The 21,322-nt window shown below is 44.3% G+C and overlaps 1 protein-coding gene across 4 annotated transcripts in view; it reads left to right on the forward strand.

The window, feature by feature from the left end:
• The window catches only part of Grik3 (glutamate ionotropic receptor kainate type subunit 3), a 219,036-nt gene that overhangs the window by 124,979 nt on the left and 72,735 nt on the right, over positions 1-21,322 (forward strand). For all 4 annotated transcript variants that reach the window (XM_074080549.1, XM_074080551.1, XM_074080552.1 and 1 more), the window contains 2 exons: positions 5,834-6,010; positions 17,898-18,155. In XM_074080549.1, the coding sequence (XP_073936650.1) occupies positions 5,834-6,010; positions 17,898-18,155 (435 nt within the window). The remainder of the gene's footprint in view (positions 1-5,833; positions 6,011-17,897; positions 18,156-21,322) is intronic.

The raw sequence follows: 21,322 nt of genomic DNA on the forward strand, positions 1-21,322 counted from the left end.
AACATTGAGGTAATTTCCTTCTATTCCTAATTTTTTGTGAAGTATTTTTTAATCATAAAAGGATATCTAATTTTTCTTTGCATTCACTGAGATCATTATGTGGGTTTTTTTTCCCTTTATTCTACCTATAGGGTATATTACCTTAACCAACTTTGGCATTTTGAACCATTCTTGCATTCCAGGAATAAATCCCACTTGATCATCCTTTACTTTTAACCCATATGTGTCTTTGTATTTAAAGTAGGTCTCTTACAGACAATATATTTTTGGGTCTTGTGTTTCTTTCTTTTTTTACCCACTCTCACAATGTCTGTCTTTCAATTGATGCATTTAGAACATTAGTGTTTAAAGTGAAAATTGGTGGAGTTGGATTAATATCTACTTATTTGCTACTTTTTAAATTTGTTGTCCTTGCCCTTTGTTCCCTCTTTGACCTCCTACTCTTCCTCTGCTTCACATGGTTTAATTGAGCATATTTTATGATTCCATTTCCTCCACTCTTTTAGCATATCAATTGTACTTTTCTTTTCAGTGGCTGCTCTTTAGAGTTCGAAGGTACATTTACCACCGATGTAAACCCTCTCTCAATTTACCTTGTATCACTAATAATGCAAGTACCTAATAATGACAATTCCTTCCTTCTATCTTTGTATTGGTACTGTCATTCATGTGGCTTATACATAGTGTTTATACATGAATACATTGTTACTATTAATAATTTTAAAGAAATTGTTGTATGTTAGATCAATTAAGAATGAGAAAAATTATTTACATTTTTTATTTTCATTTATGCTCTCACCACTGTTATTTCTTTTCTTTTTGTGATTTCTGTTTCTGACCTACATCTAAAGAATTTCTTCTAACATTTCCTGCCAGGCAGGTCTACTGGCATTAGACTCCCTCAATTTTTGTTTGTCCAAGAAAGTCTTTATTTCTCCTGTTCTTTGAAGGATAATTTCTCAAGATACAGAATTCTAGGTTAGTGGAATTTTTCCCTCCACACTGTCAATATTTCACTCTACTCTTCTCTTGTTGCATTTCTGAGAAGTCAGGTACAATTCTTATCTTTTCCCCTCTATAGGTGAGGTGTACTTTTCCTCTGGCTCCTGTCAAGACTTGTTAAATCTTCTGATTTGCTGTCATTTGAAAATGATATTTCTAGATGTAGTTTTTTTGGCATTTATCATACATGATGTTCTATAAGCATCTTTATCTATAACTTAGTGTCTGGTGCTAATTTGGGGGAAATCCTCAGTAATTACTTTCAAATATTTATTCTGTTTGTGTCTGTCTTCTCCTCCTGATATTCCCATTACATATTTGCTGCAACTTTTGTAGTTATCCCCAGTTCTCAGATATCCAGTCTCTGGTTCTCTCCAGTCTTTTTTCTTACCTTTTCAATTTTGGAGTTTTCTACTGAGGAAATCCTGTTCAGCCATGTCCAGTCAACTAATGAGCCCAACAGAGGTATCCTTTATTTCTGTCACAATGGTTTTTTTATCTCTAGCATTTCTTTCTTTTTCTTAGAATTTCCATATCTTTGCTTCCATTGCTCATCTGTTTTTGTATACCATCTCCTTCCTTCCTCCATTAGAGTCCTCACATTAATAATTTTTGTTTTATTTCCTAGTCTGATAACAATACCAACATCCCTGCCATATGTGTCTGGTTGCAATGTTTGCTTGGTCTCTTCAAACTGTATTTTTTTGCAATTTAGTGTGCCCGGTAATGTTTCTTGATAGCTAGCCATGATGTAGTGGGCAAAAGCAGCTGTTGTAATAGCACTTCAGTGGTGTGGTGGTAAGGTGTAGGGGTTCTACAATCTGTGGTTAGGATTCAGTCTTTTAGTGAGCCTGTGTCACTGGACTGTACTTCACGTTTCTCACTTTCTCTATCTGGTCTCTTAGGTGGGGCACGATGGCTGGAATTAGCTGGAGTTGGATATTTCCCTTCCCTTAGGTCTGTTAGACTCTGATAAAATGCCAGCAGGCTCTGGCTAACTTTCACATAAGGGCGGACCCTGGTAGCAACAGAATTCTCTGGCATAGTTTGAAATGGTTCCTTTTCCCCTCCCACTGCTAAACACTCATAGGCCTTTCCCACCAGTTTTCACTGTGAGAAACTAGTAGCGCTCCAGAGCAAAACTCAGAAGTGTGGGGGCCTAGCAAGTGGGTCCCCCTGGAGTTTTGTCTCTCCAAATCCAAACTTGCCAGTTTGGATTTTCCTACTGGTTCCCATGGAGAATTCTGCTCAGGCCTCTACTCTGATAAATTGCAGCTCTCTCCATTCACCCGTGAATTGCTCCAATTTGGGGGGTATAGCTTGCCCTGCAGCCTCACTTCTCTCACAGATTCAAAAAGAGTGGTTGTTTTTTCATATCATTCAGGTTTTTCACTTCTTAGGATGTAGTGGCAACTTCCAAGCTTCTTACACCAGAAGCTGGAAACCACATTTTTTTTTAAATTTTTCAAAATCAAAACAATCCAGGTACCCATCACCTGGAGGATGGCTAAATAAAATGTGGTACATATATATAAGGTAATACTATCAGCAATAAAAAAGAATGAGATACAGATACATGTTCCACATCGAAGAACCTCAAGCATCCTAAGTGCAAGAAGCTAGATGCAGAGCACATACCGCCCACTTCCATTTATATGAACCGTTCGGAAAAGACAAACCTCGAGACAGACCTGGGGCTGAGGGTGAAGATGATTGACTGGCAGTCATCACAGGGATCTTATTGGATGATGGAAGCATTCTAAAACTGGATTGCAGTGATGCTTACGTGATACGATAGTGTACTAAAAGTCACTATATACTTAAAACAGGTGAATTTTGCAGAATGGAAGTAAAACCTCAGTAAAATTGATTTCTAAAAAAGAATAAAGGTTTGTTTGTAAAAATAGAAAAGCATTAAAACAAAATAATCAGTGTCTCCTTCTATTCTTGTGTCAATGACAAATTCCTCCTTCTCATCTCCCTCTCCTTCTTTCTTTTCTAAAGTAGAGTTTTGCTGCATTTCCTGCAGCATTTTCCTGTTCATTTAAAAATGTATTGTGGATATTTCCCATATCACTAAATTTTATTTTTCAGGGGTATTAGTGTTTGAACTCAGGGCTTTGCACTTGCTAGCAGGCAGGCACTTTACCACTTGAGCCATGCCCCTAGTCCTTTTTGCTTTAGTTATGTTTTGGATAGGGTCTCACTTTTTTTTTTTTTTTTTTTTGGATCTGGTCTCAGACTGTGATCCTCTTTCTTCTGTCTCCAGCATAGCCTATCTGGATTACAGATAGGCGTGCCCCAACATGACCAGGCTGTTCGTTGAGATGGGGAGGAGGGGTTCTCACTAACTTTTTGCCCAGACTGGCCTCAAACTATGATCTTCCCAATCTCCACCTCCCAAGTATTTGGATGATATAAGCGTGTATCACCACATCCGACTAAATTTTTGCTATTATGTGGATATATTACAATTTATTATTTCTCTAGATGGATGTTTATTAGATCTTCTCCGTATGTGAGCTGTATACCCATTTTTTACAGTGAATTTCTAAAAACCAAAATATTGAGTCAAAGGCACGAACATTTCTTTTGATAAATTTCTAATGGCTTATAAGGAAAGGCAGCTTACACCAGCTTCCCCTCCCACAGGAGCTAAGCAGGTACCCATTTCCAAATGTCCTCAGCAGAGCTCAGAGAGTTTATCTTATGTCTTTGACAATTAGATGAGCCAAACATGGTGTCTCACGTTGATTTAAATTGAATTATTTAATTATTAGTGAGGCTGCACATATTTTCATTCATTCATAGCTTTTTTGTAATTTTTTATTTTGTGAAACATCCATACCTGTCCTTTGCCCATTTTTATGCTCAAGTATTTGTCTTCTCATTGAGTTTAAGTGCTTTTATAAAATAACATCAACCTTTAGGCTGCCATATATGCTACAAATATTTTTCTCCAGTTTGTTGCTTGCCATTTAATGTTGTTTGTAATAGTTTTGGTGTATAGAAATTTTATGTTATTTCTATGAAGTTATCAATCTGTCTCATCCAGTTTCTGACTTTACTGAAATGCTTAGGAAGGCCTCTTATGCCCCAGTATTCTATAATACTTACCTCTATTTTCTCTTCTGGGTAATTTTACAGTGTTCTTTCCCACCCCCACCTCCATCTCTTATTTTCTTGCTATTTAATCTTCAATCTATTGGAATTTATTTTGATGCATGGATCAAGATTAGAGTCACACTTAAGTTTCTCACAAATAATTGAGTAATTGTCAGAACGCAATTAATGAATTATTCATCCTCTGCTCACTGATGGGAAGCGGCCACCTTTATCGCGGTATACTTACTTATCTCTACTTGAGTCTCTTTCCAGGGGCTTTTTATCTTGTTCCATTGATCTATCTTGTGTTTTCATGTGTTATTACAATATGATTTTAATTATTTTGGTTTAATGATATATGTTAAAATCTGGTAATACAAGTCATCTTTCATCATTTCTTCTGAGACTTTTTTTTTTTTTTGGTCATTATCTTGTGTTTAGTTTTCTGGGTTCACTTTGTCAAATAAAAGAAAAATCCTTCCATGGTTCTAATTGGAACTGAATGAAACTGAAAAATTGTTTTGGAGTTGGGCGTGGTGGTGCATTTGGGTAATCCCAGCACCTGGGAAGTGGAGGCAGGAGGATCACAAGTTCAAGGACAGCCTGATCTAAATAGAAAGATCTGTTCCTAAAACAAACAAACAAAAAATTACTTTGGAGAAAATTGATACCTTGAAGCTTACTATCCAGGAACACAAAATCCCCTCTCTTGTAATGCTATGTTTATATCTCTCACTTAAGATGTTTTTGTTTTTGGCAATTTAAAAAAATACTGGAAATGTAGACTTCTTATTTGTCTTATTATTTGCTATTTAACATTTTTGCTGATACTATAAAGAAAGATCACTTGCTGTTAAGTTTTCTTACTGGTTCTCCCTGATACAGAGCACTAATAATCTGTGCTGGTCATGTAACTTAACTCTCCTTCCAGCTCTTATTGTCACGGTTTGAGATTATTTTTTGTATTTTTCCTATAGTATTACAAATGTCAGGGGGACATTTATATCATTTGCAAAGAAGAATTTATTCTTTTGTGAAAGCTGTGCTTCTACATTCATCTTCTGTCTTGTTTCGCTGCTTAGAGGTGCAGTGTGAATCTTTCCCTGCTTTGTTTTTTTCCCCACTTAACAAGAACGCCTCCAGTGTTTCACAAGATATTAGTGTGACATTAAAGGCCAATGTGAGCTAAAGGTGCTTCGAGGAAGTGTTTTTTTCTGGTGCTTTTTTATTAAGCATTCTTAATCGCAGTAGATATTGGATTTTATCAAATGTCTTCTTCATTTTGTCAGTTGACCAAATTTTTTTTTCTCCTTTGAACTATTGATGTGGTGGAATGATATTCATGGATTTCTTTATATTGAACCAGTCTTACATTCTGGAATAAAACTCTATTTGGTCATGGTATGTTATCCTTGCCAGTATTCTGGTGGCCTGTCCCTGCCAGAACTCTATGGAGAATTTCCATAGCAGTATTAATAAGTTGGTAATCTTATTTTGGCCCTGCCAGGCTCTGTTATCAGGAATTTGCTAATTGGGTGAAATGAACCAGGAGGAGTTTCATATTTCTTATGCTCCAGCACAATGTCTATATACGGCAATTATCTAGGATGCTATTGAACCCTGGGGCAGGTGGGGGGGGGGGCGTTGTCCATAAAATCTCCTGAGCCAAGCGTCTGTGCTTGTGTTCCCCCTCCTCCCCCTACACAATTCCGCCCATCTCTCACAGGAGGAATCTTCGAGTATGCAGACGGCCCCAACGCCCAGGTCATGAACGCCGAGGAGCATGCCTTTCGATTTTCTGCCAACATCATCAACAGGAACAGGACTCTTCTGCCTAACACAACCTTGACTTATGACATCCAGAGGATTCACTTCCATGACAGCTTCGAGGCCACCAAGAAGGGTGAGTGTGCTGCTCCCGACTGCTCTCTGCAGGCCTGGGGAGAAGTAGGGCTGTGTTTGCTGACCAAGGCCCTGGGAGTAGTGGGCCAGAGTTCTGAGCAGGTCTGGGGCTTGGAGCCTTTTCCACTTGGCCTGGGGCCCTGCCTCATTCCCCATGCAGCCCAGGCTGTGCCAGCCCCTAGGGGCACGAGCAAGGATGAGAGAGCGGCAACTGTCAAGAATTCTCAGGCCACCCTCAGGGACTGGAGGGAAGGAGACGCCATGGAAGGTGATTGGAGGGGGATGGAAGGGAGGGAGGTGGGAGGTGTCTGAGATGGCTGAGGGGTAGCAGTGAGAGGCCAGCCCACGTTTCTTTTTTTTTTTTTTTTTTTAAGAGGAAACTTGTTACTTTTTTTATTAACTTGTACAATACACAGTGTATATCAATATTTCTATTAATCAAGAACTATGAACTTGTTTTTTTTTTCTTCTTTTATTATTCATATGTGCATACAAGGCTTGGGTCATTTCTCCTCCCTGCCCCCACCCCCTCCCTTACCACCCACTCCCCCCACTCCCTCTCCCCCCCACCCCCTCAATACCCGGCAGAAACTATTTTGCCCTTATCTCTAATTTTGTTGTAGAGAGAGTATAAGCAATAACAGGAAGGGACAAGGGTTTTTGCTGGTTGAGATAAGGATAGCTATACAGGGCATTGACTCACATTGATTTCCTGTGCGTGGGTGTTACCTTCTAGGTTAATTCTTTTTGATCTAACCTTTTCTCTAGTACCTGGTCCCCTTTTCCTATTGGCCTCAGTTGCATTTAAGGTATCTGCTTTAGTTTCTCTGCGTTAAGGGCAACAAATGCCAGCCCACGTTTCTAACACCTGACTCAAAATGGATATTTTCAAGCTTCTTTTTTCTTTTATATTTGCTTATTTCATTTTTAATTGACAAATAATAATTATAGCTATTTATGGGGTACAATATGGTATTTTGATACATGTATGCATTGTGGAAGGATCAAATCAGAGCAAGTAGCACCTATCACTTCAAGTATTTATCATTTCTTTCTGGTGAAAACATTTAAAATCCTCTTTTAGCTATTTCAAAATATATATATGTTGTTATTAACTAACCTTGTTTCATCTTTCATTGGAATCTTACCCAAATTATTGATCTGTAGAATACATATGAAACAGACAAGGTCTGAGTTCAAATATTCACCATCTACTTGCTACCCAAAGACTTAATAATGAAACACTGAAGCCGCTGCAGTGCCTACAACAATTTCACCCCAAAGGCCATGGATGATCCCTGAAGTATGGCATTCGCCTCAGTATTCAATATACATTTCTGTATTTTGCTTCAGGTGCATGATAACAAGAAAATAATAATTCATAAAAATCATTTATAGGAAATCCTTCCCCTTACCTGAATTTTTAAAAATTAAAATACAACTAAACATTGTACTCCTTCCTTCCTAATTAGTAGACAGATTGAAAACAAAGTAGAACTCCAGTGACTCCAGGTCCCCCAACATGCAAAAATGGTGACTCACCAATACCCAAATGAGCTAGTGGGTTCCAGTGTGGCACACGGCACACCTGAGTATTCATGCTTTCTTTTTTTTTTTTTTTTTTTTGTTATTTTTTTAAATTCACACACACACACACACACACACACACACACACACGGAGTCAGCTCTTTGTGTTGGTAGTCTCCATGGCTGTGGATTCAACTAACCACAGATCAAAAATATTCAGAAAAAAGTGACTTGCATCTGCACTGAACATATGCAGACACTTTTCTTGTCACTTTTTGTAAACAATAAGCAGAATACCTATTTACATAGCATTTGCATCAGCTGTTATAAGTAGTCTAGAGATGATTGAAAGTACACGGGAGGATGTGTGTGAGATTGACGCCAATACCACACTGTGTTGTGTGAGGGACTTGAGCATCTGCAGGGAGTCCTGAAACCAATTCCCTGTAGACCCTGAGGGAGACTGCATATCTGAACTATACTTTTACATGTATATTTAATTCAAATTCAACTTAAAGGCATAGATAACTCTGAAAATAGCTTCCACAGAACCCTAGATTTCCATGTAACTTGGTTGAAAAATTGCAAGCGTAAGGAATCTCATTCCCGAAACGAGGTCATCCTTCCTGTAATATGTTATCATAGCCTTTTGCATTTCTCCTTCAAAGCCCATATCAAGGTTTTTAGTTAAATAATTGTGTATTTAATCTTCCTGTTCTCCTTAATATGACTGAAAGGAAGACTCTCTTTTGATCATTGATATACTCCCTTGACACCCAGAAGATGGGTGGATAGTAATTACTCAGTGAAATGATTGTTGGATGAATCAGTGAAGGATGTGAGTTTGGGGTATGGGAGCCTGAGCATCATTGTCCAGTGCTTCTGTCATCTGAGCTTAGAGGACAGGGTCACCTTGCATCTTGGACCAACTGAGACCCATCCACAGGAGATCCTTGGCTTTCTAAGGGGTTCCTGGTTTATGGTCAAAACAGTTTTCTGCCAGACCAGGACCCTTGACCTTCTGGGTTCCTAGGTGTAGACCTGCCAGGGTGCTGCCCACAGCTGACTGTTTTCCCAAGCCCCACTGTGGGTGAGCATCTCAGCCAAGAATAGCAGCAGAGCATGCCATAGAGCTAGAATTCATGGACTTGCATCCTAGCAACTGTGATATCAGTTGTGTGACCTTATACAAAATACCATGAGCCTCAGTTTCCTCACCCATGAAATCATGCACCTCTGAAAAGTGCTTAGTAATCAGCAAGACTTTGCTTTTATTACCCTTGTCCCACATACTGGGCCACCAAGTCAGGATCTACAGACGCCGACCTCTGTCCTGCCCAGCTGCTCCTCCTTGTCCGGTGTGGGAAAGGTCAGAACTCCCTCACATGGAGCAGTTACTGCTGACATTTTCAAATCTCACCCCACCCTGGGATAGCCCTGAAGAGTGGTCCTTTACCCATCAGCCCTCTCCCTGCACTGGTGTGCCCTCCTCCCTGCCCATGTCCTCCCACTCTCTTCCTAGCATGCCTTGCGGCCAGCATTGCACAGTGAAGAACCACCATGCTGAGAGTCCATGCTGACAATCTCTGCCCAACCGCATCCAGCTAGAAAATAACTAAACTCAACCAAAACTGCTCAATTGAAAGGTCAGGACACACGACGAGAGCCTGGAGTCAGAACACAGACACCCACGTGGATACAACCAACACAAAGAGCCAGGCTGGGGATTCAGTACAGTTTTTCTAAAAGTCACTGAAATAATATATGCTTCCCTAGGGATGTACCTGCAACTCAGCATGGGAACCTTACCCCACCAGGTGGAGAACCCAGGGCAGCTTCAGAGCCTTCCCAAAGACACCTCCTCCAGGAACTTCTGGTCCCTCCCTACATGGAGCTACCAGGTTGCCCACAGTAGGCCTGAAACAGAAACCCTCAGCTCCTGGAAGTCCAGCCATGGCCCCTCCAACCCTACACCAAATCACATGACTTGCTTGTGTAAATCCTGGACAGCATGTCCCATCCCCAGATCATCAGATGTACCCCATCATCAGATCCCTGTCCAGTCTGGCCCCATCCTGGCCTTCCACCCACAACCGAGTGACTCAGTCTCTTAATCTCTGGGGTTTGGGTTCCAGTCATACCTCCCACTTCAGGGCTTTTGCACATGCTATTCCCTCTGCATGTAGTTCCTTCACACCATCTCTCCACCATCCCCTACTCCTTGCCTTGCCCTTGCCTAGCCACTCATTCTTCTCTCCATAAGCTTCCCAGATGAGGTCAAGCCTCCCTGCCTCCATCTTTAGAACCCTGAATGTTTATTTCACAATGCCAGCTCTCTCTCTCTCTCTCTCTCTCTCTCTCTCTGTCTGTGTGTGTGTGTGTGTGTGTGTGTGTGTGACAGACAGAAGGATTATGTGATTGTTGTGTATCTCGTCCACCAAACTGCAGGCCTTACTATTTTTCCACTGCTCTCCTGTAGAATGTAGCATGGGCCTGCACACAGGAGTCACAAAATCAATACTGATGGTGTGGTGTAATATACCAATGAGAGAAGGAATGAATGATTTCCCATTGTGTCAAACCCACTTAACAAAAGTCGTTCCTTATGATCACAGGAAATGAGACTCTCTCAACGACAGGTCATGCCCAAGAGGGTAGGAAGCTGGGCCATAGGATCACTATCTAGATCAGCCAGAAAATGATCACACTAGAATGGTGGCATAAGCAGGAGGGCTTCCTGGAAGAGGAGCGGTTTGAGTTGTGCTTTGAAGAAACGTGGAGAAGAATGATGTGAGAGGCAAGACAGAATGTAGCATGGATTTGAAGGAGGGTATTTAGGTACTTGAGAAATCCTTGTTGATCACACATTGTGTGCCAGGTGTTGGAGATCCTGAGGTGTACAAGGCAGAGTTGCTGCCACAGTGGAACTTATATCTAGTGTCACTGAAGCTTCGGTGCAGGACTGGGAGCTGCTGGAGAAAGTGCAGGAAAGGGAGGCTGGAGCCTTGCTTGGTCAGGAAGCAAAGCTTGCAAGAAACAGACACCTACTTCAGCCAGCTCAAGAAAATGCAGCCACCATGCAGATCAGGCTGTAGACCACGCCAACCCCTTCATGTCCCTCCATCCCGTTACCCACTCAGTGCCACCACTGTTCCACAGTGGGTGCTGCACACTGGTTTGGCGTGGATTTGACCTTCAAGTAGATTAGAAACACCCACTAGTTACTTTATTAAGCCTTGCTCCTTAGGATCCATGAAAGATCTGCAAGAGACCTCTGGGTGATTGAGTGCAGGGTTGGTCTGTCACGTTCTCTTTAATGGTGCCAAATCCAAAAGCCCATTTTACTTTTGTTGCACCTTTGAGTTTTTCCCACTTGGGGTTATTCTGTGCCCTGTAGCTATGAACGACCTTGCTCATGTCTTTTGGTGTGCATTTTGTTGGGTGCGGGCTCAGGAGTGGAGGGGTGGGGTCATGGAATACACACAAGTTCAGCCAGTCTTCCAATGTCATTTTACCAATTCGCTCTCCCTCTGGGAGTGTCTGCGGCGTGCTGTTGCTTACATCTTCACTAACACTTGGTTAAGTCCGTTTTATTTTTAAATTTTTGTCTGTTCTGGAGGTTTATGTAGCATTATCTCATTATAGTTTTACTTTGTATTTCTTTGATGATTAGAGAGGTTGAATATACTTCCTTATGCTAACAGGTCATTTGCACATTCTCTTTCTTGGAGGGCTTTTTTATCTTTCTACCTCTTTTTAAAATTTTCTTATTGATTTGTAGGAGTCCTTTATATATTCTGGATAAGACTCCTTTGCTGAAGAGATATTTATGCAGTATATCCATTGCATGTGGGTTGCCTTTATGCTCTCTTAGTAGGATCTTTTGAGGAGCAAATTTCTTAATTTAATAAGTCCAGTTTAGCCCAGCACTGGTGGGCCTATATCCTAGCTATTCAGGAAGCAGAAATCAGGAAGATCACAGTTTGAAGCCAGCCTGTGCAAATAGTTCCTGAGACTCTATCCTGGAGAAAAAAAAGGGCCAGTGGAATGGCTCAAGTGCTAGAGTGCCTGCCTAGCAAGCATGAGGTCCTGAGTTCAAACCCCAGTACTGCCCAGAAAAAAGAAGTCTAGTTTATTGATATTTTCCTCTGTGGTTAATGTCTTTGTGTTCTGTTTGAGAAGACTTTGTCTATCCCAAGTTCATGAAGACATGCTTTCCTGTTTTCCTCTAGAGGTTCTATTGTTTTGTCCTTCATAGTTAGCTCTGTGATCTAGCTCAAATTGGTTTTCTGTGATGGTGGGAGGTGAGAGTTGAGGCTTGTTTTCCCTATATAATGCTGGTAGAAATGAAACCTTCACCTTCTCCATAGAACACTTTAGTAGTATCTACCAAAGCTTTTGCCCATAAAGATATTCCTAGCCATTTTAACGCTAATTACAAAAGCTGGAAACAAATTAAGGGCCGTCTTCAGGAGAATGGATAGATTGGAGGATAGTTATACAAGAGAATTTGAATCAGCAATAAAACAGAACAAACTCCTGCCACACACATCGGAGTGAACCTCACAGACATAATGTTGGGTGAAAGGCAGGTGGGTGCTTTGCGGGGAAGGCGTATTGTGTGGTAGATACTGACTGGGAAGGGCGAGGGGGGCCTTCTTAGTACCGGAAACATGCTATGTTTCCATCTCGGTAGTACAGGAACCATGAGGATGTGATATAGGAGTGTAGCTACCTCTAAAATTCATATAAGTTATGAGCTTCTGATTAATACACTTTTATTTATTGGATTGTATCTGAATTTTTTTTTAAAGTGGCAGGTGACATCCCTCTGCTGTGAATGGAAGTGATGTTCTCTTGTCGCAGAGGCATTTCTTCTGTAGGATCATGCTCCCCACTGGGCCCCTTCCATCCCTTGGGTAGCCCCATGTTCCCATGCTCTTTATTTTCTCTTTTGATTTTTGGTTTTTAAGCTGAATTCCTCCAAAGCATTGTTAGTAGTCTTCCAAGGGGGTGTACTTGGGCCTAATTCTGATTAATCCAGTGATAATTAATTTTCTCTAGATGGATGTGCCCATTACCTCCCCCTAACTCCCACTGGATCCATCTACCAAGGGCCACATGGGGCGGCCATCTGTGGGATGCAGAAGCTCAGAGCCTGGCACTGCCTATCTGACTAGCTCTGGTTGAATTAGTCCTTCCCTTGGTTTGAGGCCCAGGAAGCCTTTCCCCATTAAAAGGGACTTTCACTTATTGTATTTATTTTGAGATGTTTTGTGGAAAATTAAAAGATGAGTGACTGCCAGGCAGTGCCTGAGCCAGCAACCCAGAGCGTCTGTGTTTTCTTCCAAGTCTGGCCAGAGTGGGCCTGGAATCGACCCAGTACTCCCCAGGCTCCTCGGCCTTCACTTATTTTCTGGGCTGCTCAATTCTTTTTAAGACACAAATTGATTGGGATAATTTCTGCTATAACTACAATTGCCATGGAAAGGGGTGGGGGATGCATTCAGGCTGGGGACTCCTGCAATGACTGTGAACCATTGAGTTACTGTAAAATGACTAGAAAATGGATTCAAAATTGAAGCCACAAATAATGTAATTACTGCAGTGTGCACAGGGCTGCCAGAACAAGGGTTGGCTGCTGCCCTGGAAACATCTGGAAGCAATGCTGCTACTACCACTGCTGCTTTGACAACCCCCAGCCTGGGCCTCAGGGTTAGCACTGTTCTTCCAGGCTGGATGATCCTCAGAGGGTGGAGTAATATGCAGGGAGAAAAAAAGGGATGTGGCGATAAGCCAAGGAGAAGAAATAGGTGGAGGTCATGACTGGAGTCTCTTGCCACCCTGCAGTGAGGTCTAGTCACTGCATGTCTGGCTGAATAGAGCCTAACATGGTCATTGTCATCATAGATCACCACCACTGCCAATACTATCAACACCAATATGTCACCCTAATTTCTGTCACCCCCATACACAATGGTATCTCCTCTGCTCTCAACAATATCCACACCACCATCACCACTTGCTATCATCATCTTCATCCTGTTATGACAGCAACATCTTTGTCATTACCAGTCCCATCAATGCCAACATCAAAATCATCATCACTGTAACTATCATGACTCTAACATCTTCATCATCACTAGTCTCATCCATACCAGCAAAGTTTTCATCACCTCCATTCATATCAATGCCAGCCTTACCTACTGTCTTCATCACCATCACTTCCATGACATCTACCTCATCACCAGTCTTCTCCACACCAACATCAGCACCACTGTCCCACTGATACCATGTCCATCACCAGCACCATCGTTGTCACCTCACCTCTCATCAGCACTTTCCCCATGGTTGTCATCCTTACTGGCCTCATCCCTATAATTGTGATGGCATTGACATCTCTATCATCAGCAATGTCATCATTATCACTATGCCACTGTTACTGTTCCAATATCATCATCAATCGCTCCCTCATCAACATGGTTATCATTATCCTCTACAGCCTTGCAATATGGTCTTCACCATAGCAACCTCTACCACAGTTACATTTCCCCTTATCCTAACAGTCCTTGTCAAAATCAATCCCTTCCTCCAAGATCACTTTTTGAATCTTCTGCATCATCACACTCTGTGCTTGGTCTACTGTCCCCAGGATGCCCAGCCCTTGGCCTGGGATTGGGTGCATGACCTGAGAGAGTGGGCTGAATAAAAGTGGGAGAGGTAGGGCAGACTTTTCCTTCTCACTTCAAGGCCTAGAGCAAAGGGGGCCGTTAAGAAATTCAAGAGGCAGACCCCCAGGAGCAGTGGAAGGGGGAAGTGAGAATTATAAGTCATTCAACCAAATCTTCCATCTGAACATCCTAGGGGGAAAGGAGAGAATAGAGATAGGACATGGTGAGACAGAAACCAGGAATGTCATGGGGAAAGCTCAAAAGTTTGAACAGAAGTAAGAGGTAGAGAGAAACCTACAGATTTGAGAAAGTCTTCATGGCCTCAGGCTTAGATAAGAGGGACTTACTCCCTCTCACTGTCTCTTCCATGGCAGTGTCCGGTCTCCACAGCTGCAGAATGACACACACATGGTCACTTCCCTCGTGGAGCTCCTACTGTTAAGGTGACAGAGTGGTCAGAGAAGATTCTGAACACACCAGACAGCAGAAGAATAACCAGGCTATGAGAGTACAAGTCCCGCGTGGCCCCCTGGGGGAGGACACCAAGAACTATCCCTAAATTTGACGATTAACCAGCAAACCCAGAGTTCCTATTTTTGAAGCATTTACTATCAGTGGAGATTGTCTCACGCATGCTCTCTTGCACAGGGGACTATCCAAGGCTTGGTCCTAAGGTGACAAGAGCAGGGACAAAATGGTGCTTCCCTGACTTGGCCTCCAGTGCCAGATCTGGAGGGGTACAGGGGAGATACCATTGCTCTACTGTGTGTCCTCTCCTGCACCTGGCATTGGCCACAAGGAGCCTTGGTCACCCAGGAGATGCCCTCCATGCTGGCTCAACTGCTGTCCTGCCCCACGTCCATGTGTTTCTAGCAAATTCCTAATAATGTCTAGGTGGCTTTATCTTTTACTAGGCCATAAACAACATTCTTTGGTTTTCTTGGGAGAAGTGCAAATTTCAGGAAAAAATAACTACTCTAAATTTTATCTCTCACTTCCAGGAGGCAGTGGGGGTATTGGATCTTAGCCAAGAGGAAGAATACTCAAAGACCACCTGGTCTGATGAGTTCTATTCTCTTCTGTATTCAGGATCAGTTGGTAACCACCAACTGCCTCCTCTGGTCAGCCTCTTCTCCCTGGACAGGGGTCAGTGGAACCAAGGGGAATCACCCACAAAGAGACTTCTAGACTTTTCTCTAAGTATCTAGAACCCTGAATTTCCTATCCAGTTGGCCCTGATCCCACTTTTAGGGTCTGCACGACTCTCCTGAGTCTGTCCTCTGAAGGAAGAGCCATGCTTCCAGGTTGTATGCTCCAAGGCCTTCTAACAGTGGTCAAGTGGCAGCTGTTTGCAGTGGCGTGGAGAGTGCTTGGATAGAATGGCTGGGGTGTCACATGGAAGATGCAAGGCCCTTGAGGTTCAGAATTGAGCTGGTGGTGAAAGAGAAGGGGCAGACTGGGAGCTGGGGCCACCTCTGCCCATGTCATTGTGTGAGAGAGGTCTCCATTCTCACCTAACTTTTCAGGCCATAATGAAGGTGTGTTTATCAAGGCAGGAGGAAAAGACATGTTTTGTTTGACAATTTGTTAGCTTGACTCACACTTAGATATGAAGCCTTACCACATGTGGATGCTCTTTTGTACTCTGGCTCTGGGCCATAAAAATCTTAGGGGTGGTTCTGTGCCCAAGAAGTCACTCTCAGAGGCCTTTGGAGTAGTCAGGCCATGTCTGAATCCACAGATTTGGCACTCTTGTCTTTTTTCCTGCCATGTTCGCCACAGATTCATACTGTGCATGTAGTAGCGTTCCCATGACCACAGGCTGCTAAGTTGCTCATGCTGTATCAATACACCACTGATGGTGGCAAGAGGCAGCCTACATGGCTTAAGCAAAAAGAGATTGCACTGGTTTCTGTAACCAAAGTCCAGGCTTTCACATATCGGGACTCCTATTTCTTTCCCTCCCTCGGCTCTGTTCACCTCCACACTGACTGTCCACAGACAATCACCACCAGGACCTACTACACCTCCAGATCTTCCTTCCTCCCTGGATCAGTTAGAGAGAAAGTGCCCCTTTCTCAGGGGTGAAGTCTCATGCCTTCCCATTGGCTCCTACTAGCCACATGACCATCCTTAACCAATGTCTGCCTGTGAACCAGGGTAGGTCAGGGAGTGGTTGGCCCAGGTATAAGGGTAGATAGTGGAAATGGGGTAAAGACAAAGAAAATCAGAGACAGTTGGTGGAAGAAAGGGGTATTACTCCTGGGGAGCCCTTCTCCTGAATGTGCCTGAGAGGTTCCTCTTTATGGATCCTTTAGGCAGAGTTCCTGCTTTGAGACCCAGCTGCCCTGGGTCTGCTCATTTGATATTCAGCTGGGCCCACTGATCTTGGATTATCCCAAGATCATCCTGATCTTGGATGCCAGGCCTGCCTGAGCCCTGGGCCTCCCCCAAGAACTTGAATTATTTGAAGGCAGCAATTCAGCACTCATTCACCCATCAGATGTTGGTTAAATAACAAAAGATAAAATAACAGTAAATAACAGAAATCAAGGCCATTCCTCTTTGAGGCTTACCTTCAAGTAGGAGGAGAAAGTCAGCAACTCAACAAGCCTTCTGGTTGCCACTTAGTAAAGAAAGAAGAAAAGAAAGCAAGGTCTGGGGTTTAGGGAGGATGGTGAGATTACAGACTGGGCAATGATGGCCTTCCTAACAAGACCACAGAGACTTAAGGGAAGGAAGAGAGAGAGTCATATGGATATCTAAGGGAAGAGTATTTCAGTCAGAAGGGATGGCACAGGCCCTGAGGTGGGGTTTATGCTTAGTGTGTTTGGGGAACCTGATGGGAGCCAGTGGATCCCGAGTACTATAAGGGGGAGGGGCAAGGATGAGAGACAAAGTCAGAAAAGTGGCAGTGGTGGTAGGCACAGTGATGGCAAAGAAGTCCTCTAGGGCAACTGTAAGAACTTCAGTTTTTACACTGAGATAGGAGCCATGGAGCAAAGGAGTGATAACACCTACCCAACAAGGACGGGCTAACTCTGGCTGCTGAATGAGAAATCGACAGTGGGGTCAATGGCTGAACTTCTGTGATAATCCAAACGAATGACAATGGTGACTTGGACCAGGTGGGAGTGTTGAGAAATGGTCAGCTTGTGATACCTGTAGAAAGTGAAGCAGAAGCTGCTGGCTGACGGGACTGTAAAACCAGGGCTTTAGACAGGAGGGGCCTAGAACAAGGCAGAGGCCCTTTACTGAGCTAGGGAGCTAGGAGGAGAGGAGGGTGGGGGTTACATTTTCAACGGGTAGGCCTGAGATGCCTCTTAGATGTCCAAATGGTGATGCTGAGGGAGAGGTGAGATGTCCAGGGAACAGTCAAGGCTGGCAGTTGAAGTTCGAGAGTCCTTAGTTTGTCAGGTGCACCCCGCACAGGACTTGGCACAATGGAGATTCCATCACAGGTGCCATGGCATCTATGTTGTGAGTGCTCCCTCAGGGCCAGGCACTACTCCCACCTGGCACACATTGAACCCACATTTTTCAGATGAGGAAACAGATTCAGAGAGCTCATCTGTTGTCCGTCCTCTGAGGGTTCCACTTGCTGGGTTTTTTTTTTTTTCCCTTGTATTTGTGGACTCGTCAAAATCATTGCTCCCTCACTGATGCCATCTGCCTTCCCCTCTGTTACAGCCTGTGACCAGCTGGCACTGGGCGTGGTGGCCATCTTTGGGCCATCACAGGGCTCCTGCACCAATGCAGTCCAGTCCATCTGCAATGCCCTGGAGGTGCCCCACATCCAGCTGCGCTGGAAGCACCACCCATTGGACAACAAAGACACCTTCTACGTGAACCTCTACCCTGACTACGCCTCCCTCAGCCATGCCATCCTTGACCTGGTCCAGTACCTCAAGTGGCGGTCGGCCACCGTGGTCTATGACGACAGCACAGGTGGGTGACTGGGCCTGGCTAGATTGGAAAGGGGCAAGGAAGGCAGAGCCACAGAATCAGGCTGGTCTTCTTGCCTTGCACAACTGCCCCTGGGGAAAAGGCCATGTCTTACCTCCACACTGCAGCATCGCCTGGTCACAGCAACACTCACCCTGGACACACCTACACACCTCCCTCCCCCCAGCCTAACTCACACCTGCCTCACCATTTTCCCACACTCCCACCTCCACCCTAGAGCATGAGTGCTCAGATCTCCACTTGGCACCCACCCAACACAGGCATGCGTATCTGTACTCACACCTTCATGGCTACCCCCACACCTGCTTACACCCTTGCACCCGCACATGCCCACCTGCAGCAAACAGGCCCACACGCTCCCTTGCACGCTCACGTGCAGCTTACCCATGGTGTGGCCTGGGATGAAGTGTGTGTGTGCTGAAGCCAAACCACCTGGGTGAGAATCCCAGCTCCCCCACCTGCTGGCTGTGTAGCCACTTTGTGCCTCAGTCTTCTGCAAGCTGTGGGGGTTAAAAAGCATAATGTGTGCGAGTACCAGATGCACCATGAGTACTCACCAAAGGTTAGCTCTTTAGATGTGCCTCACGCCAGCACCCAGCCCACACACTCCTCTCTACCTACACTGAGGTGCTAAGACGCCTGTATAAGCTCAGCTACAATCACACAGACACCAGCCCCCAACCTACTCATATGACCGCTGAGCCCTGCCAAGGTGAGGCCTGCAGAAGTGAGCACTGGGCTCGGGTCTCATTCTCCCAGGACAGAGGAAGGAAAGGGGCGCTGTGGCTTATGGCTGTGAGCTGCAGGTCTGACACTGGACCCCCACCTGGAGTGGAGGCATCTGTCCTGACAACTCTGCCCAGCATTCTTCTGTGTAGGACCTGCTTGGCCCAGGCCTGCCTAATCTTCCAAATCTAGCATGGGACGTATCTTCCAGAAAATTCTTACCGTACTCTGTTACCCTTTGTCTCTCAAGTGTAGTTACAGAGCAGGTATCCACTAGTAAATCCAGCAAACACATTCTGGACTTTTCTTTGGATCTCACCCATTGATGGGAGCTGGGGATGCCTGTATGAATAAAAGATCAGCCTCAGTCTTGACAAGGTCTGCGTGATGGGGGAGCACAGAGAAGATAGCGTGTCTATGAAATTATACACAGAGAGCTAAATCACAGAAGGTCCTGGGCAAGCAGGAGGAAGAAGGGGAAAGCAGAGCCATCGCCAGATCCTGTCTTTATCCTTGGTCATCCTCACATGGACCTACAGGCCCAACCTGGAGTGTCCTCCAGTGACAGAAGACCAAAGTTCTGAGCTAGAGCATTGAAAAGATGACCACATGTCCACCATGAGCCAATCGCTGCAGGTGCGGTCTCATTTAATTTCAGCCTCACAGTGACTCTATGGAGTGGCAAATTAAAAATAAGGAAACTGAGGATTGAGGAGGTGACATGCCCTGCCCACTGTTGCCTAGCTAGCAGGTGTCAGAGTCGGCATGGGCCTTCAGGCCTCTCTGAGTCCAAAGCCCATGCTGTTAGCCATTGTGATGCTGGTTCTTCCTCTCCTCTATGTTTCCAAAGACTCAAGTCCCAAGACATTTCTTAGCCCAGCCTCTTAAGAGAGAGTGACCTTGGTGAGTCACTTAACCCATCTGGCCTTGCATCAAGAGCGACAGCATCCAGCCTCAAAAGAACCCTCCAGCTCTCAGCTGCCTGCTATTTACTGTCAGCTCTTGATTACTTCCTAATGGGGAGTGGGAATGGTAGCAAGAGAAGCCCTCAGAAAAGACAATCAAAAAGTTGTTTATCTCAGGATTCCACAAACATCTTTTGAGTTCCTGCTCTACCCAAAGCGCCAGACAGAGTATCCTTGAAAGCAGTCCCTTCGTGCTACTTAGTGCTCCCAGCACAAAGGCTCTGCCACTGAGGGGCGCTCCAGCAGCTCCAAGTCCCTCCAGTGTTTCTGCAGTGTGGTGTTGGTATCTGTCCTCACAGACCGCTATGAATTATGTCCGTCTGTCAGGCTCTTTCAGCTTTCAGACCTCACATTCTCCTGTGCCTCAGGGATTTAGCAGAAGGCCTGGTACAATGTAGATGTTTTTAAGTGTTGGTCGAACTGAATTGGATTGGATTGGATTGAAAATCAAGTCGAATTAAACTCTAATTAAATATTGAAGGAAAGAATGTAAAGGCGAAGAAATGAAGATGTTGTTATTCGGCTTTTTAATTTTTTTTTTTTGAGTAGTTAATCGTATTATAAGAGAGTGGGTGCCCTTCTAGAAATTCCTAGTAATTCCAGGCCATCAGCTAAGAATCAAGTGACCTGGACATGCAATCAGCGCCGTGGGGAGAGAAAGCTCTGCGGCCTTGATTAGACTGCACTGACTTACCAGGAGAGGAAGATATTTGAGGCTGGCCCTTGAGTGAAGTGGCAAGGGCATTACAGCAGAGAGAACAGCCTGAGCAGAAGTGAGGAGGTAGACTATGTGTGGTCATCTTAGGGAGACACAACCTGACTTGGGGAAAGGATTTGAGTATGGAGTGTGGGAGAGAAAAGTCAGATAAAGAGTGTAGCCAAGGACCATTGAGACAAATAATGAAAACAGGTTTTAGCAGGTGGCTGTGAGCTGCAAGCCTGATGCTGGACCCCACCCCCCTGAGAGCAACGCACAGGGAGACCTGGAGGAAGAACCTGCAGTAAGGAGACTAAAGCAGAGGTGGCTCTAGCAGTCAGGAGAGGGACAAAGGAGGCCTGAATTTGAGGGGCTGCTTGGAAGAGAACTTGGGGTCAGAGTGCAAGAGAAAAAATAGACAGGAAGTTGAAAATCTGTAACTGGAGTGTTACAAGTAGAGTGGGCGGAGCAGACACTGGCAATGAACCACACCTAGTAGTGCTGGGCCTCCAGGCTAGGCCAGATGGAGGGCAAGTCTTTGCAGAGGAAAAGGAGTTGTGCCACAATGAGGGACACCGTGCTAGTGGAACTGGTCAGAGTGATGCCAAGGTCTGGACTTCCTGTCCCCAGGTCTCTAGCTCTAACTGCATGTGTATGTCACCCACTTCTCACCTCTGATGGCCTGGAATTGCCAGTGACCCCTAGCTGGGCATTGTTCTTCTATAACATGATTAAGTACTCAAAAAAGAAAGAAAGAAAAA

The sequence above is a fragment of the Castor canadensis genome, chromosome 7, assembly GCF_047511655.1.
Source record: "Castor canadensis chromosome 7, mCasCan1.hap1v2, whole genome shotgun sequence".
Classification (NCBI taxonomy): domain Eukaryota; kingdom Metazoa; phylum Chordata; class Mammalia; order Rodentia; family Castoridae; genus Castor; species Castor canadensis.